The sequence below is a fragment of the Saimiri boliviensis genome, chromosome 12, assembly GCF_048565385.1.
Source record: "Saimiri boliviensis isolate mSaiBol1 chromosome 12, mSaiBol1.pri, whole genome shotgun sequence".
Lineage (NCBI taxonomy): Eukaryota > Metazoa > Chordata > Mammalia > Primates > Cebidae > Saimiri > Saimiri boliviensis.
Window position 1 is genome coordinate 15628176 of NC_133460.1, and position 19918 is coordinate 15648093.

General features: G+C 42.1%; 1 protein-coding gene across 5 annotated transcripts in view; it reads right to left on the bottom strand.

The window, feature by feature from the left end:
* TNRC6A (trinucleotide repeat containing adaptor 6A) overlaps window positions 1-19918 on the bottom strand; it is a 219020-nt gene that overhangs the window by 169475 nt on the left and 29627 nt on the right. For all 5 annotated transcript variants that reach the window (XM_074381914.1, XM_074381912.1, XM_074381916.1 and 2 more), the window contains exon 2: window positions 17125-17250. In XM_074381914.1, the coding sequence (XP_074238015.1) occupies window positions 17125-17204 (80 nt within the window). In that variant the 5' untranslated portion in view covers window positions 17205-17250. The remainder of the gene's footprint in view (window positions 1-17124; window positions 17251-19918) is intronic.

Below are 19918 nucleotides of genomic sequence, written 5' to 3' on the forward strand. Positions count from 1 at the left end.
TTTCACCATGTTGGTCAGGCTGGTCTTAAACTCCCGACCTCAGGTGATCCGCCCATCTTCGCCTCCAAAGTGCTTGGATTACAGGTGTGAGCCACCATGCCCAGCCAGTCCCAACTACTTGGGAGGCTGAGGTGGGAGGATCACTCAAGACTGGGAGGTGGAGGTTGCAGTGAGCCATGATCTGCACTGCACTCCAGCCTGGGTGTCAGAGTGAGACCCTGTCTAAAAACAAAAAGGAGAAAAAAAAAAAGAAGAAAAGAAAATACATAAAAAAAATAGAATTAATTAATGTAAGAGCAAACTCTTTGGGGTGAGTTGGTTAGAGTAAAATAAATAATTGAAAAGTCAACTAATCAGGGGAAAAAAAAAAACAAAAAACGAAGAAAGCTCAAAAACACATTAGAAACAGGTGGGCCGGGTGCAGTGGCTCATGCCTATTATCCCAGCACTTTGGGAGGCCAAGATAGATCACTTGAGGTCAGGAGTTCAAGAGCAGCCTGGCCAAATAGTGAAACCACATCTATACTAAAAATACAAAAATCAGCTGGGTATGGTGGCACACGCCTGTAATCCAGCTACCTGGGAGGCTGAGGCAGGAGAATCGATTGAATCAAGGAGGCAGAGGTTGCAGTGAGCTGAGACGGCACCACTGCAGTCCAGTCTGGGTGTCCAGTCTGGGTGAGATGAAACTCTGCTTAAAAAAAAGACACACACACAAGAAACAGGGTGGAGGAAACAACATAACAGAGAAGAAATGAAATGACTTTGTACTTTGCAAAACTGTGCAATTAAATTTGAAAATCTGAATGAAGTAGATTATTTTCTAGAAAAATGTAACTAATTGTCCACAGTTTTAGAAATCTGAAATAAAACAGTAAGCGGAAACAAAACTCTGAATGTTAACTAGCTTCCCACCCCAAATCCACCAGACCTACAGGATTTTTAGATAAAGTCTTCCAAATAGCCAAGAAATAAGCAATGCTTCTTCTATATAAATTGTATCCAGGCACGGAGAAATAAAAGATGTTCATGCTTTTTGTGAAAGCCATATCAAAACCTGGAAATCATGCCACAATGAACAACTATATAACAAACTCACTTATGAATATCTTATCTTAAATAAGATATTACCAAAGAAAACCCAGCATATTCTAGGAATGTCGGAACTGCTGTTTTAGGAAAACTGCTAGTAAGCGGCAATCACCATATAACTTAGCTTTTTTAAAAGTGCCATAAAATTATCTCAGAAGTATAATGTTATTAGCATATAATTGACAAAATATTCTCTTACAGCTTTCTAAGTTTCCACTGTATTTCTGGCTAAACTCCCTTTTTATTTCGAATTCTTTTTTTTTTTTTTTGGAGATGGAGTCTCGATCTGTTGCCCAGGCTGGAGTGCAGTGGTGTGATCTTGGCTTACTGCAACCTCCGCTTCCTGAGTTCAAACGATTCTCCTGCTTCAGCCTTCCAAATAGCTGGGATTACAGGCTTGCACAATCACGCCTTGTTAATTTTTGTATTTTTAATGGAGATGGGGTTTCACCATGTTAGCCAGGCTGGTCTTGATCTTGAACTCCTGACCTCAAGTGACCCACCCAACTCGACCTCCACAAAGTGCTGGAATTACAGGCGTGAGCCACCATGCCCGGATTTTATTTCCAAATCTCAAAATATTACTCTATTTTCCTGGATAAGTCTCTCTAGAGAGTCTTTTTTTTTTTTTCTGTTTTTGAGGCAGGGTCTCACTCTGTCACCCAGGCTGGAGGGCAGTGGTGTGACCATCGCTCACTGCAGCCTTGACCTCCCAGACTCAATCTATCCTCTTGCCACAGTCTCCCAAGTAAGTAGGTGGGACCATAGGACCACAGGCATTCACCATGCCTGGCTAATTTTTGTATTTTTCATAGACACAGGGTCTTGCTGTGTTGCCCAGCTTGTTCTCCAACTTCTGGCCTCAAGTGATTCTTCTGCCTTGGCCACCCAAAGTGCTGGGATTACAGGCGTGAGCCACTATGCCCTGCCTCTCTGGATTTTTATTCTATTGATCTTATCAAAGAACCAGGCCATGGTTTTATTTAACATTTATTTCTATTATTTGTTTCAGTAATGTCTGCTTTTATTATGTTTGGTTCTGTCTACCTGCTACTTTGGGTCATTTTGTTCTTTTCTTTATTTCTTTCATGTGAAACACTTTATTTTTTAAATTATTTTTTAATAAAAACACTTAAATAACAATTTTGGCTCTGATTATAGGGTTGTTTACATGTTATCAGTTCTGAAAGGTAGAGTTTCTTTTGTTGCTTTGTACATAAACAGAAACTGCCATTTTAATTTCCTCTTTTCCCCAAAATAACTTGTATGAAGGATTTTTAAAAGTTCTAAATATTTGGATTTTTCTGTTGACCTGATGTGATTTATTTATAATTTGTTTTTATCAGATAATTTGACATGTACAATTTCTGCCTTTGGAATTTTTAAAGTTTATATTTGACCTGATATATTAGCATTTTAAATATATATTCTATGTATTTTTGAAAAGCATATATATTTCTTTTTTCTTTTCTTCTTGTTTTTTTTTTTTTTGAGACAAGACCTTATTCTGTCACCTAGGCTAGAGTGCAGTGATAGTACCATCATGGCTCACTGCAGCCTCCATTTCTAGGCTCAAGCAATCCTCCTACCTCAGCCTCCTGAGTAGTTGGGACCACAGGCACTCACCACCATGCCTGGCTAATTTTTAAATTTTTTTTGTAAAGATAGGGGTCTCCCTATGTTGCCCAGGCTGGTCTCAAACTCCTGGCCTCAAGTGATCCTCCTGCCTTGGCCTCTCAAAGGGTTGGGATTACAGGCGTGAGCCATGGCACCAGGCCTATATTTCTTGCTATGTATCTATTATCTAACATGCATTAATTCTGTTATTTAAATACTGTTTCTTTTGCATTTTGTTCTGTCAGAATGAGAATAGTTTGTTAAGCTCAATTTTAGTTTTGTCAATAATTCTTATACTTCTACCAAAAGAATTATTATTACTATTATTTTTGAGACAGAATTTCACTCTCGTTGCCTAGGCTGGAGTGCAATGGCATGATTTCGGCTCACTGCAACCTCCATGTCCCGGGTTCAAGTGATTCTCCTAACTCAGCCTCCCAAGTAGCTGGGATTACAGTTCAAGTGATTCTTCTGCCTCAGCTTCCGGAGTAGCTGAGATTACAGGCATGTGCCACCATGTCTGGCTAATTTTTGTCTTTTTAGTAGAAATGGGGTTTCACCATGTTGGCTAGGCTTGTCTTGAACTCCTGACCTTAGGTGAACCACCCACCTCAGCCTCCCAAAGTGCTGGGATTACAGGTGTGAGCCACCGGGCTTGGCCAGGAATAACTCTTGAAAGACTTTTCTCTTTACCTAAGTCCTATAATAAAAATAAATGGCAATTAAAGTGAAAATACTTTAAAACCACGAAGCAGAATTTCATGTTTTTTGACAAAATCTTTTTTTCTTTCTATCAATGTTTTTTTTCTTCTTTTCTTTTGTTTTTTGTTTTTGTTTTTGTTTGAGACAGAATCTTGTTGTGTTACCTAGGCTGGAGTGCAGTGGCATGATCACTTCTCACTATATCCTCTATTTCCTGGGCTCAGGTGATCCTCCAACCTCAGCCTCCAGAGTAGCTGGGACCACAGGCATCTGGCACCATGCCCAGCTAAATTTTTGTATTTTTTTTGTAGAGATAGGGTTTTCTCATGTTGCCCAGGCTAGTCTCGAACTTCTGGGCTCAAGCGATCCACCTGCTTCAACCTCCCAAAGTGATGGGATTACAAGCATGAGACACTGTGCCCAGCCTTTTCTTTACTTCATAAATGCTCATAAATGTTTTTCTCTTGGGGGAGATTATGCCATCTACCATGAAATAATATTCTGTCCAAAATGCTTTTTGGTTATGTTTCTGATTTTGTCTAAAATTTGTGAGTTTTAGGTTAAAATAAGTAATTTACTAAAATTACTGAGATTTAGGTTAAATTACAGGTGATTGGTTAAATTACAGGTGTTAAATTACAGAGATTGCTTAAAAAACCAATCTCTGAGCTTTTTTGTTGTTGCGGTTTTTAAAATTTTTTATTAGTTAATTAATACATATTTTTTGAGAAGTCTTGCTCCATTGTCCAGGGTGGAGAACAGTGGTGCGATCTCGGCTCACTGCAACCCCGTCTCCTGGGTTCAAGTGATTCTCCTGCCTCAGCCTTCCGAGTAGCTGGGACTACAGGTGCATGACACAGAAATTAGCACCATGCTTGGCAAATTTTTGTATAGACAGGGTTTCACCATGTTAGTCAGGCTGGTCTCGAACTCCTGACATCAGGTGATCCACCTGCCTCGGCCTTCCAAAGTGCCAGGATTATAGGCATGAGCCACTGTGCCTGGCCTACAGGTGATTCTTGCAGGGACCATTATCAAAATTTTTCTGCAAATCATAAAGCTGTATCAAGGTGCTGAGCTTAGCCATTAAGCACCGTGTGATCATTCATTGAGTCTGTCCAGTTCCATTATGCATTCTGGCATTTTGTAAGCTGCTCTGCCTAGCAATATATAGATTCATTTAATATGTTAACATTGGTTAATAGGCCAAGCGCAGTGGCTCACACCTGTAATCCCAGCATTTTGGGAGTTTGAAGCGGGAGGTTTGCTCAAGGCTAGGAATTCGAGGCCAGCCTGGGTAACATATTGAGACCCCCATCTCTGCAAAACATTAAAAAATTAGCTGGGTGTCATGGCTATGCCTGTGGTCCCAGCTACTCAGGAGGCTGAGGTGAAAGGATTGCTTGACTCTGGGAGGTGAAGGCTGCAGTGGGCTATGATGATCGTGCCACTGCGCTCCAGCCTGGGCCACAGAGCAAGTCTGTCCGTCCCTCGCCAAAAAAATGGTTAATAATTTTTTTTTTTCTAAGATCTCAGCTCAAAGTATTATTTCTTCAGAGAGGTCTTCAACCTAAAGCACAGTCCTTTAGTCTAAAGTACAGTCTATCATGTTAACTAGGCTTTTCTTTTCTTTCTTTTCCTTTTTTTTTTTTTTTTTTCTTGTGACAGAGTCTTGCTCTGTCGTCCAGGCTGGAGTGCAGTCATGCCATTTCGGCTCACTGCAACCTGTGCCTCCTGGGATCAAGTGATTTTCATGCCTCAGCCTCTCAAATAGCTGGGATTATAGGTGTATGCCACCATGCCTGCCTAATTTTTGTATTTTTAGTAGAGATGGGGTTTCCCCATGTTGGCCAAGCTGATCTTGAACTCCTGACCTCAAGGGATCTGCCCACCTTGGCCTCCCAAAGTGCTGGGATTACAGGCTTGAGTCACTGCACCTGGCTGCTAATAAATGCATTTTTTTAAAAAAAAAATTAGTATTACTGTTCTATTTCCTTTGTATTTCTGATATATTTTAGATCATCCCTGCTTTTTCCTCCTTAATGCTTTTGATTCACTTTGCATTAGGCTTGTCTCTTGGAAACAGGATGTACCTAATTTAAAAATTCTATTCCAAAGGGCTTTGTTTTCCATGGGGCTTGCTGTCCTTTTATTTTTGTGATCTCAGGTCTCATCATTGTCATCGAGGTTGTCCTTTTTGAGGTGAACACTCCTGTGTTTATTTTTTCTTCCTGTCATTTGCAATGTGAATCACGCTGTCTTTGTTGGGGTTATTGTTCTACTGCTTTATAGATTTGTTCATTCCAGTTTTATTCACAGACACACATCTTCTGCTTAGAGAGTTCAGCGTTCCCATAATTCTGTCTTAGAAAAAGGCTGTGGTCTAGGGAAGTGGAATGCAATTTCAATTTAGAAAATGGTTGGAAGCGAATGCTCCTGAGAATCTCCAATTTCAGGGTGCTTTTAAACAAAGTTCAAGAGAATTCTCAGGCCTCTCTGCTGATTTAATTGTCTTTCTTGGCTAGTCTATTTACTCAATCAATGTCAGGTAGTGCAAGGGTAATTTTGAGTTTGGGATAAGGATTTAAATGATTAAAGGATTAAAACTTGATCTACAGGGAGGTAGAGAACTAGCATTATTAATTTAAAAACTGGGTTTCTCTAATGTAAAGAAGGGCACATTGAGGATCCCAAAACACTCTTAGATCGTTCCCTCTCTTATTCCCTGTCTACCATATGTTGTTTGGATCCAGCCACCTAATAATTACCACTTAATCAACATATGTATTTATGGGATAAATGAACACCAAAGAAAAAGAACAGTGACTATGAAAACAAGGGCTATAAGAACAATTGGGGTGCTGGAAACTGTTGCGGTCAGTGGGTTGGATGCCAATTGGTGCTGAGGTCTGGGGGTTTAATGTAACAGCAGCTTGGGATGGGTGACCTGGATATTAGCCATAACACTGGTAGAGAAAAGCCTCATAAGTTAGTTTTCATTACTAGCATTTCCCAGTTTCAGTTTACAGAAAGGCCACCATATAATTTCTGTATCTTCTTTTTGAAGAATTACTTTTGACATTTGCCTTAAATATTATGCCATGTGATAACACTTACCTATCCACCATATAATCTGGATTGTAGTTAATTCTTTTTTATTTGTTTTTTTGTTCATCATTTCATTTTGATCAAGAGTTTTCTTTCTTAAGTTCTTTTTCTCTAAATTAATCTTAATTATATGAGTAATACATACATGCATTCTTCTTATTAACTCCAAGTTCATCTAAGTTCCCTCTCCCCTTCCATAGAGGCACAGAGGGAACCACTCTCTGGTATCTTTCTGTCTTTCTATCTACCTATTATCAAAAAGTTTTTTAAAATTAAATTTTGTTTTTCTTTTGGTAGAGAGGGGGTCTTGCTATGTTGCCCAGACTGGTCTCAAACTCCTGACCTCAAGCGATCCTCCTTTAGGAGCCATCACACCTGGAATCTATCATCAGTTTTTAAAATGACACCACATTGACCGGGCACAGTGGCTCACACCTGTAATCACAGCACTTTAGGAGTCTGAAGCAGGTGGATCACAAGGTCAGGAGTTCGAGATCAGGTCAGGAGCCTGGCCAATATGATGAAATCCTATCTCTACTAAAAATACAAAAAAAAAAAATTCGCCAGGCATGGTGGTGCACACCTGTAGTCCCAGCTACTCAGGAGGCAGAGACAGGAGAATCACTTGAACCCTGGAGGCGGAGGTTGCAGTAAGCTGAGATCATGCCACTGCGCTCCAGCCTGAGCAACAGCGTGAGACTCCATCTCAAAAAAAAAAAAAAGGCATCACAGTATACAACTTTCTTTTTTCCTCTCCACCTAGTAAGATGTCTTAGCGATCTAACCAAGTCCCTATTTTTATTTTATTTTATTTTTTATTTTTAAATATCTTTTTCTTTGATCGAGATGGGGGGTGGGATCTCACTGTGTTGCCCAGGCTGGTCTTGAACTCCTGGGCTCAAATGATCTTCCCACTGTGGCCTCCCAAAGTGCTGAGATTACATGGGTGAGCTACCGTGCCAATGTGTCTATTTTAAACTGTGGCATACAATTCCTTAGAATAGATACACCACAATTTTTTTTGCCATAACCAGTTGGTGGATATGTGGGTTGTTCTCTTTAGTTACTGTTATAAACAACTTTGCAGAAAACATCTTCCTACATACCTTCTGTGCACCTGGGCAGAGTTTCTTTAGAGAAGAATCTAAACAGTGGAATTGCTTAGACAATTTACTGTTTGAAAATTCTACACTGAACTACACTGTTCAATCCAGTAGCCACTGGCCACGTGAAGGATTGTATGTGAACATATCACTCATCTAATAGGGGTCAATTCATTTGGTTTGAACACTTTTTATTTCCTTTCCTTTTTTTTTTTTTTTTTTTTTTTTTTTTTGAGACAGAATCTCACTGTTGCCCAGGCTTGAGTACAGTGACATGATCTCAGCTCACTGCAACCTCTGCCTCCCAGGTTCAAGTGATTCTCCTGCCTCAGCCTCCCCAGTAGCTGGGCTTACAGGCGCCCATCACCATGCCTGGCTAATTTTTGTATTTTTAGTAGAGAAGAGGTTTTGCCATGTTGGCCAGGCTGGTTTCAAACTCCTGGTCTCAAGTGAATCACCCTTCTTGGCCTCCCAAAGTGCTAGGCTTATAGGCGTGAGCCAGGACACCTGGCCAAATCCTTTTTTTCTGTGCATTGATATAACATTGTAATGTGTTTACCTGAATATTTTATTCAGACAGTATGAATTGCATGACACTTTTGCCTCACATTGTTCATTAAATAAAAATACATACTATTTAAATTATAATTCAATGAGATATATATATATATATATATATATATATATATATATATATGAACAAAGTTTCCAGTTTAAAATAAAGGAAGACAACTGATGCAGAATGAAATGAAGATGTAAATGATAGTGCTATGATAAGAATAGTAAATTAAGAGACTGGAGGCTGGGCACGGTGGCTCATACCTGTAATTCTAGCACTTTTGGAGCCCAAGGCAGGCAGATCACTTGAGGTCAGGAGTTCGAGACCAGCTTGGCCAACATGGTGAAACCCAATCTCTACCAAAAATATACAAATTAGCCGGGCATAGTGGCTCATGCCTCCAGCTACTCAGGAGGCTGAGGCAGGAGAATCACTTGAACCCAGGAGATGAAGGTTGCAGTGAGCCGAGATTGTGCCACTGTCATGCATGGGTGACAGAGGGAGAGTCCATTTCTCAAAAAAAAGAGAGAGAGAGATAGAGAGAGACAGACTGCAAGCTAGGGAATGGGGAAATTGGGGAGATGTTGGTTAAAGGCTACAAAAATTCAATTAGAGTGGAGAAATAAATTTGAGATATGTATTGTACAATGTGGTGAGTATGGTTAATAACAACATAGTGTATATTTGAAAACTGTAAGAGAATAGATATTAAGTGTTCTTACCACACACACACAAAGAAGTATGTGAGGGTTGGATGAAGTGGCTCATACCTGTAATCCCAGCACTTTGGGAGGCAGTGGTGGGAAGATCTCTTAGGCCCAGGAGTTCAAAACCAACCTGGGCAATGTAGGGAGATCCCATCTCTACAAAAAATTAAAAAATTAGCTGGGTGTGGTAGTGCACACCCGTGGTCCCAGATACTCAGAAGGCTAGGATGGGAAGATGGCTGGAGCCCAGGAGTTCAAGGTTGCAGTGAGCCATGACTGTGCCACTGCACTCCAGCCCGGGCCACAGAGTGAGACCCTGTCTCAAAAAAACAAAAAAAAAAACCAAAAAAAACCCAAAAAATCCAAAAAAACAGAAGAGTGAAGAAACAAAAAGAAGTATGTGAGGTAACATGCATTGGTTAAATAGCTTGATTTTCCATTTTGCAACATATCCATATATGAAAACATCAACTATGCACCATAAATATATACAATTTTCACTTGTCAATTATTTATTCACTTATTTGGAGGCAGAATAGGCTTTTTTTTTTTTTTTTTTTTGGTAGAGATGGGGTCTTGCACTATGTTGCCCAGGCTGGTTCCAAGCTCTTGGGCTCAAGCGATCCTCCTGCCTCAGCCTCCCTAAGTGTTGAGATTCCAGCCATGAGCTACCACACCTGGCCCGCTTGTCAATTTTAAAAAGGGAAAAGCCCAAGAGACTGTAGGAAGATGCACCACCGATTTCACGACGGATGTCAGTTGCGATTTGCTGTGGTAGAGTGAAACAAAAAAGCTGCATGTCAGTTGTGAAAAATTTTTTTTAAGAGAACAAGGTGGAAACAACAGACATTTTCAGCGAATGCATAGTGAGTTTGCTAAGTTTTCTCTCACATTCAAGAAGGAACTAACAAAGCACACGAAACGATGCTCGGTGTCACCTGAAACTAGGAGAATGCAAATCAAAACCTCAGATCACCACTTCACACCCATTAGGATGGCGATTGTCAACAAAACAGAAAGCAGCAGAGGAAACAAGAGTTGGTGAGGATGTAGACAAACCAGACGCCTCCCAGCCCTGGGCATTGCTGGTGTGACTGCAAAATGGTTGCTGTGGAAAGTGGTACAACAATTCCTAAAATATTAAACAAATACCATGGGACCAGCAATTTCACTTCTCAGTATACACTGAAAAGAAGAGAAAGCAAGGACTTGAATAGACACTTGTACGCCCATGTTCATGGCAGTGTTATTCTCAATAGCCAAAAGGTGAAAAGTACACCCCTAGTCATCAACAGATGAATGGATATTACATGGTTTAAGAAAGACGAAAATTCTGACACATGCTACAACATGGATGAACCTTGAAGACATTATGCTAAGTGAAATAAGCCCAACACAAGAGGATAAATACTGTATGATTCCACACATATGAATTTCCTAGAGTAGTCAAATTCATAGATATAGAAAATAGGCTGGGCGCAGTGGCTCATGCCTGTAATCCCAGCACTCTGGGAGGCTGAGACGGATCACTTGAGGTTAGGAGTTCAACACCAGCCTGGATGTTGGTAAAATCCCATTTCTACTAAAAATACAAAAAGTAGCTAGGGATGGTGGTACGTGCTTGTAATCTCAGCTACTTGGGAGGCTGAGGCAGGAGGATCATTGAACCCGGGAGGCGGAGGTTGCAGCAAGCCAAGATCACGCCACTGTACTCCAACCTGGGCAAAAAGGAGAGTTAGTGTTTAATAGGGTCAGAGTTTCAGTGTGGGAAGATAAAGTTGTAGAGATGGGTGGTGGTGATGGTTCATAGCAGTGTGAATGTACTTAAAGCCACAGAGATGTATACTTACAGAGGATTAAAATAGCAAATTTTATGTTATGTATATTTTACCACCATAAGAAAACCTGATGAAATTAGTTACTTGAAATCAGAATAAAATGTTGAGCAAAAAATTTTAAATAGATTGTATCAGATTAGAGATTATAACTTTGCCCACTGAAGTGGGGTCTAACTGTACCACAGCACTCCAGCCTGGGAAACAGAGTGAAACTCTGTCTCAAAAAAAAAAAAAAAAAAAAAAAGATTTTACAGAAAGTGAATAATCTTCAATTAAGCCACCAAACAATTGTCCACAGAATGAAAGAGTGTATTAAAGCTAAATAAATTTTGGAAAATAGCAAATTTAGCTGAGTCATGCCATGAGATACTACCCAGCTAATAGCCTGGGTGTATTCATTCAGAAAAGTCTTCCCAATTTATAAATAAACATTTTCAATTCATGGCTTACAAAACTGGCATAGATTTTTAAAAATCTTTTACATCTGACCAAAAAAATTTCAGTTAGATATGAAAAAATTAGTTTCTATCATGCCAGATGGTCCTCCAGCTATGTTTGGTCAAAAATCTGGTTTTATTGGAGTTTCAAAACAAGAGACTGATGTTTCCCTTATTGCTTCATCCCACTGTATGATAAATACTGAAAATATTTGTGCTGCTTTTGGAAGCAGACTCCATGGAAAGTGTCATGGATACAGTTGTTAAAACTGTTCAGTGTATACGTACAAATGCTATGAATCATCACCAGTGCATGGGACTTTTGAAAGAAATAGAAGGCAATGAATGGGGTGATCCTGGGTCTTTGCCAATGTTCATTGGTTGAGTCATGGAAGAGTTTTACCAAGATTTACTGTACTGCCAATTCCAATTCAAGATTTTCTTGAAACAAAGGGAATGCTTGCCAAATATTTAATAATCGAAGATAAACATGGCAATGTGATTTATGTTTTCCCAGCAATGTCACAGTGTATATGAAATGAGATAAATTCCAAGCTCTCAAGAAAGAAAAACTTGTGACCTAGCTGGAAAAGTATAAGAATTTATACTGAAATGGAAACATTTCACAATACAAATCAATAATAATGATTTTGCATACTTTTTACAATGAATCAATATGAGATATATATATATATATATGTATTTTAAGACAGGGTTTTGTGCTGTTGTGCAGGCTAAGGTGCGGTGGCATTATCTTGGCTCACTGCGACCTCTGCCTCCCAGGCTCAAGTGATCCTCCCACCTCAGCCCCTCAAGTAGCTGGGACTACAGGCGCATGCACCACTATGGCCTGGTAATTTTTTTTTTTTTTTTTTTTTTTTTGTAGAGACAAGGTCTTGCCATGTTTCCCAGGCTGATCTTGAACTCCTGAGCTCAAGTGATCTGCCCTCCATTGGCCTCCCAAAGTGCTGAGATTACAGGTGTGAGCCACTGCACCTGGATGAAAAATATTTTTAGTAATAATCACCAGCATTATGTAAATTATCTGCAGAACTTACAAGAAAAATCTGAAGAATGTTGTTGATATTGATAAACTTTAGAGTTACTTTTCAACTTATATAGCATCCCTTTATATTCCGTGTTAATATTGAGTTGACATGAGGATTGGTGAATTGCTGTAACTTGGACAGAAGTGGGTTTTTTTTTTTTTTTTTGAAACAGGGTCTTACTCCATCACCTAGGCTGGAGTGCAGTGGCTCGATCTTAGCTCACCACCACCTCTGCCTCCCAGGCTCAAGTGATTCACCAGCGTCAGCCTCCCAAGTAGCTGGGATTACAGGCGTGCACCGCTACCGCCCGACTGATTTTTGTATTTTTAATAGAGACGGCGTTTAATCCTGTTGGCCAGGCTGCTCTCCAACTCCTGACCTCAAATGATCCACCTGCCTTGGCCTCCTAAAGTGCTGAGATTATAGGCATAAGCCACTATGCCCAGCCTGGACAGAAGTAGTTTTAAAACTGGTATGTTTCTGCTTCAAAGTCAAACCATTATTCCAATAAAGATGAACTAGCTTCATCAATGTGGAAGTGAATAATACAGGAAAGTGATTTTTTGGTACTTGGAAAATATTTAAGTATTTTTGGAACAACTTGGGTATGCTGCTCTACTTTTTCAACTGTCACGATAAATACAGATCAAATCTTTTCAATGACAGTGGTACTGTAAGTGGGAAATATTGGATGTCAAAGATGTAGAAGAACAAGAAGTAAGTATCATATCTCATTACAGATTTTTATATTGATTTCAGGTTGACATGATATTTTAGAAAGTTTAAATAAATTGTAATATTAAAATTAATTTCACCTGTTTCTTTTTACCTTTTAAAAGTGCAGCTACTAGAATATTTCTAATTATGTATGTGTTTTTCGTTACTATTCTATTCAATAGCGATGGGCCGAGCGTGGTGGCTGATGCCTGTAATCCCAGTACTTTGGGAGGCAGAGGCAGGCAGATTGCTTGAGCCTAGGAGCTTGAGACCAGGCTGGACAATGTAGTCAGACCTTGGCTCTACAAAAAAACAAACAAGGACGGGCGCGGTGGCTCACGCCTGTAATCCAAGCACTTTGGAGGCCAAGGTGGGTGGATCACCTGAGGTCTGGGGTTCAAGACCAGCCTGACCAACATAGTGAAACCCCGTCTTTAAAAAAAAAAGTAAACACACACACACACACACACTCTCTCTCTCTCTCTCTCTCTCTCTCTCTCTCTCACACACACACACAAATACCCAAGATTAGCCAGGTGTAGTGGCATGCACCCACAGTCCTGGCTACTCAGGAGGCTGATGCAGGAGGATCATTTGAGCCTAGGAGTTTGAGACCAGCCTGGGCAACATAGTGAAACCTTGTCTCTACAAAAAATTTAAAAATTAGCTGGGTGTGGTGACACGCGCCTGTGGTCCCAGCTTCTTGTCTGGGGCAGGAGATTGCTTGAGTCCAGGAGGTTGAGGCTGCAGTGAGCTGTGATTGCATCACTGCACTCCAACCTGGACGACAGAGTGAGACCCTATCTCAAAAAAAACAAACCAAACCAAACAAACAAAAACCAGCGATGATCTAGAATCACCTCCCCTCTTACTTGCGCCAGTGTTCCCTCTGGGAGAATTATGCCCTGTGATTCAATTTGACAAGAGGGCCATCTAAGTCACTCGCCTCCCCTCTCAACGCCCACTGTGGAAGTGAAGGAGCCAGAATCGAGAAGTTCGCTGTGAATCTGAGCAAGTAGATTCTTTCTCCCAGGACTTAGATTCTGGAGTAAGTGGTGCAGAGACAGAAGCATTATTTGGAAGTCAAATTCAGCACAGGATCAGTGTCAGTGCGTAGCCTAGACTTGTAAATTTCCCCATACCGCATCGCAGCTATGAATGGGGCGGGCGGGGGGGGGGGCGGAAGGGACAGTGAGGAAGCAGATAGAATGCCCACTACAGAAGTATTATCAGAGGAAGATGTTAACTCAGAGGAAGACCAGGCCAAGCCTCAAGTCTGATGGGTTAGGTGAGCCTCTGAACAGAAGAATAAGCAGTAAGGCTGGAAGCCAGGAAGAAGGAAGAAAATAAGAGTGTACAGTGGAGAATGAGCTGTAAAGAGGTCTGGACTTAGAATGAACGTTGGATGGGGGTGGTAACAGCTGAAAGAAACCGCATTGGCCGGGCGCGGTGGCTCAAGCCTGTAATCCCAGCACTTTGGGAGGCTGAGGCGGGTGGATCACGAGGTCAAGAGATCGAGACCATCCTGGTCAACATGGTGAAACCTCGTCTCTACTAAAAATACAAAAAATTAGCTGGGCGTGGTGGCGCGTGCCTGTAATCCCAGCTACTCAGGAGGCTGAGGCAGAAGAATTGCCTGAGCCCAGGAGGCGGAGGTTGCGGTGAGCCGAGATTGCGCCATTGCACTCCAGCCTGGGTAACAAGAGCGAAACTCCGTCTCAAAAAAAAAAAAAAAAAGAAACCGCATAAAGCAAAAGATTAAGACACAGGTTAGGACCCTATGGCTGCCCTAATCTGCAGTCCTAAGAAAACCATTCTCTGAATTTTGGAATGAAAACCTGGGTTAATTAAAGAAAAAACACTCTCTGGGAACATCATTGTCATAGCACTCATGGGGACTCCTGCTGCCAATAAAAGAAGCAATAGGCATGACCTCTTCCCTCCTTCCTTCTGCACGGGGGAGGAATGGTGGGCCCTGCCGGCTTCCTATCTTCAAATCCTACTTCCTCTATAACCCTCTAATCCCAGGTCATGGGATTCCCATAAATGGGATGGATGTATTTTGTTTTTGTTTTAAAAAGACAGGGTCTCACTCTGTTGCCTAGGCTGGAGTGGAGTAGAGCAATTATAGCTCACTGCAGCCTTGAACTCCTGGGCTCAAGCCATCCTTCCACCTCAGTCTTCCAAGTAGCTGAGATTATGGACACGCACCACCACATGCAGCTAATTTTAAATTATTTTTGTGGAGACGGGGTCTCATTACATTGCCCAGGCTGGTCTTGAACTCCTGGCCTCAGGCAGTCCTCTCCCATGGTCTCTCAAAGTGTTGAGGTAATAGGCGTGAGCCACTGTACCTGGCCTGATTCTGTGTTTTTTTTTTTTTTTTGACATGGTGTCTGGCTCTGTCACCCAGGCTGGAGTGCAGTGGTACAATCTCAGCTCACTGCAACCTCCACCTCTTGGGTTCAAGCGATTCTCCTGCCTCAGCCTTCCAAGTAGCTAAAATTACAGGCATGTGCCAACATGCCCGGCTAATTTTTTTGTATTTTGAGTAGAGACAGTGTTTCACCATGTTGGCCAGGCTGGTCTGGAAGTCCTGGGCTCAAGTGATCCTCCCACTTTGGCCTCCCAAAGTGCTGAGATTACAGGTGTGAGCCACTGCAATTGGCCGGATTCTGTTCTTAACCTCTTCCTTATCCTCTACTTCAGAGGCCATCTTCTTTTTCCCCACCTGTGCCTTTGTCTCTATTTAATGCCTTGCATGAGATGTAACTTACTCCTCCCAGAGGTTGGAAATGTTTCTTGAACCTCAGCTCACTGACCACAGCCCTGCTTTCTGCCCGCTGACCACTGCTCAATCCCTGCCTAACAACTTGACAGGCATCAGATGCTCTCACATTTTCCATGGCTTTCTCCCCACACCACCACGTTGGATAACCTGCGGACAACATTGCTTGGTGTCTTGGAGTCTGATGACCTGGTTAACTGTTACATTGTGGATTCTCTTCTGTCTACAGAGCTCCTCACACGGCCTTTGTGGAGAGCCCCTCCCTATGGTACCTCTTTTGTTGCTGTTTACCCCCAGGAATCTGGTCCTCCCAGGAGACTCATGATCACAGCCACTGATTCAGGTAGATCCTCTGAAATAATCCAGCCACTATCTCAGCTCTCTCTGCCTGGAAAAATCTTTCTCCATAGGATCCAATCAAACTCAGCCTATCAATATACATCTTTCCAGCTTTTACTTTGATTAATACCATGCCATTTGAGCAATTTCTCCCATTGTTTTTCCCGAAGACTAGCTTCACTGGCCACCTGCTGCTGAGTGAGTTTTAGGAGTTCAGTGGTATTTGTTTAGTTCACTTGATGTATTCCAAATGCCCAGACCAATGCATGGCACATAGTAGATGCTCAATAAAAAAAATCACTGAATGAACGAAAAAGAAACCATAACTCAGAATCTTCAGAGGAGTTAATACACATTACCAATGACTAATACTCGTGTTAACAAATAATTCATAGGGTATATCTTACTTACAGCACCAAAGGTAGATTTGTTTTATCAATACTGGGTTTAAGAACATCCTTTAGTATAAATAGCAAGTAAACATACACAAAAGCAGAAACTCTTTTCCTTTCCACTTTGATGTGGATTTCATTTCTACTCTAGGTTTTCCACCATCACTGCTGACCAACTTTACCAACCGCTAACCCAGGTGATACCATACGGATCCAGTGGACCCTGCCTACCAGCCCTTCCTCTTCACTTTCCTCCTGGATCTCTCCAAAGACCTCCTAACTGGTCTTCCGATTCCTTTTTTCTCCATCCTCCCAGGCATCCTCTGCAAGTGGCCATTGATTCTCCTAACATTGTGAATTATATCGGACAGAGCATGGGGTCGCGGAATGGCTGAAGAGGACTCACCACCAAGTTGTTTAGAGATGGACATGATAGGGCCAGAGCTCAATCCACCTTCAGAAGGTGATGTGGGGTGATGGTACCTTGGCCTCTGTCTCAGGATCCTGAGGTCTGAGTTTCAAACCTTGCCCCCTTTCTCTTGCCCAGTTCTGATTTCAACCCCATTCAACTTGTCAGAATTTTGAGTGGATGTTTTCTCTGGTTTCTTTAGTTGGAACCTCGGGCAGCTCTGGGCTGAATGGACTGACCCATGGCCCCCAGTGTGAGTGATACTACCTGTTCCATTCCTCGGGCAGCGGAATGTCTTGAGAGCCAGGACACCTGGCGTCTAGGCCTGGCTCTGCCACTAGCTGCATGACTTTAGGCAAATCACATCACCTCTCCGGGCCTCAGTTTTCACACCTGGGAAATGGAGAGGTTGCATTAGGTTAGTGATTCCCCACTTTTTACTTCATTCCCCTCCCAAACACAACCGGTGATGCCTGTTTACCTATGAGACACACGCCCTGTACAGCTCCTGGGTGCAAACTTTAATTTTATCCCTTTTTATTTTCTTTTTGTTGCCCAGGCTGGAGTGCAGTGGCGTGATCTTGGTTCACTGCAACTTCCACCTCCCGGGCTCAGGCGATCCTCCTGCCTCAGCCTCCCAAGTAGCTGGGACTACAGGTGTGTGCCACCATGCCTGGCTAATTTTTTGTATTTTTGGTGGAGATGGGGTTTTGCCATGAGTTGGCCAGGCTGATGTCAAACTCCTGAGCTCAAACAATCCACTTGCCTCAGCCTCCCAAAGTGCTGGGATTACAGATGTGAGTCACCATGCCCAGCCTCACATCTTTTTTTTTCTTTTCTTTCTTTCTTTTTTTTTTTTTTTGAGACACGGTCTCGATGTATCGCCCAGGATGGAGTGCACTTGTACAATCACAGCCACTGCAGCCTTGGTCTCCCAGGCTCAAGTGATCCTCCTGTCTCAGCCTCCTGAGTAGCTGGGACTAGAAGTGCACACTACCATGCCTAGCTAATTTTTGTATTTTTTGCAGAGGCAGGATCTCCCTATGTTGCTCAAGCTGGTCTTGAAGTCCTGAGCTCTAGGGATCCACCTGGCTAGTGAATCCACCAAGGTGCTGGGATTATAGGCGTGACTCACTGTGCCCAGACGGCTGGCCTATTTTCTCATACTTTCATTCAAGACTCCTCCTCCACCCAACTACCATTCTTGCGGTCAGCTATGCCTGCAACTTCTCTCTTCTCAGATAGACGGTAAATCGCATGAGATTGCATCTATCATTGCTCTATGATCACTGCGAACAACAGTGATGGGGCCAAGGTGGGAGGATTGTTTGAGCTCAGGAGTTTGAGACCCCTCTGGGCAAAATAGTGAAACCTCGTTTCTACAAAAAAAAAAAAAAAAAAAATTAACCAAATGTGGTGGCACATGTCTGTAAGTCCCAGCTACTCAGGAGGCTGAGGCAGGAGGATCACTTGAGAGAGTCCAAGGAGATAGAGGCTACAGTGAGCCATGATCACACCACTGCACTCCAGCCTAGGTGATAGAGCGAGACCCTGTCTCAAAAAGAAAACAAAAAAAGTGACTGGTAAAACAGGTATTTAGTAAGTAGTTGGTGAATAAGTGAATGATGAAAAGATTGAGAGCACAAATCCGTGAATGAAACTGTTTCTGTCTACTGATTTCCTCCTTTAGCACATCCACGTATCCTAGTTTTTCTCATGGTTTTTGAGACAGGGTCTTGCTCTGTTGCTCACGCTGGAGTGCAGTGGTGTGATCATAGCTCACTGCAGCCTCCAACTCCTGGGTTCAAGAGATCCTCCCACCTCAGCCTCCTAAGTGGCTGGAATTACAGGTGTGTGCCACCATGCCTGGCTACTTTTTAAAATTTTTTGTAGAGACAAGGTTTTTGCTATGTCATCCTGACTGGCCTCGAACTCCTGGACTCACATAATTCTCCTGCCTTGGCCTCCTAAAGTTTTGGGATCACAGGCAGGAGCCACTACACCCGGCCATCATTCTCATCTTCTATGATAAACACTCACACAAACACTTAGACAATTATCAACTCCAGGTAGGTTCTCTCTTAACTTTAAGAGTCAAAATATTTGAAGTATTTGTGAGGCTCAACTGTTTCCAGTTCCTCATATCCTATTTCTCCGAAATCTCTGCATTCTTGCATCTGTTGTCTCCACACCAGTGAAGCTATTTGCACCAACATCATCAAGATCTTACATGTTGCCCAATCCAATGACAACAGACTTCTATCTTTGTTTTACTTGATCTCCTAAGTCCTAACAGTATTTTAATGTCTGCTGAGTTTATTATTCTTAAATATCCAGAGGGGAGACAGAAATGATTTTTTAAAACAGGGAAATGACAGTAGAAATAGTTATTGCTTTTGTTTTCCCAAGGCAGTCAGTTTAAAGGACACTAAATAAAACACAGTTTAGAGATTACAGGGATTCATTTGAGGTTTTTTTTTTTTTTTTTTTTTTTTATATACTTCATCTGTTTTAACCAAGCAAAAATGTTTTTGTTTTTTAAGACAGTCTCACTCTGTTGCCAGGCTGGAGTGCAATGGCACGATCTCGGTTCACTGCAACCTCTGCCTCCTAGGTTCAAGCGATTCTCATGCCTCAGCCTCCAAGTAGCTGGGATTACAGGCATGTGCAACCGTGCCCAGCTTCTTCGTGTATTTTTAGTAGAGACGGGGTTTCACCATGTTGGCCAGGCTGGTCTCGAACTCTTGGCCTCAAGTGATCCACCTGCCTTGTCCTCCCAAAGTCCTGGGACTACAGTTGAGAGCCACCATGCCCAGCCTGTTTTGGTTTTTTGACATAGGATCTCACTCTGTCACCCAGGTTGGAGTGCTGTGGTGTGATCTCGGCTTATTGCAAATGAACCTCCAGGTTCAAGCAATCCTCCTACCTCAGCCTCATGAGTGGCTGAGACTACATGCATGTGCCACCATGCTGGGGTAACTTTTGCATTTTTGGTAGAGATGGGGTCTTACTCTGTTGCCCAGGATGGTCTTGGACTCCTGAGCTTAAGTGATCCTCCTGC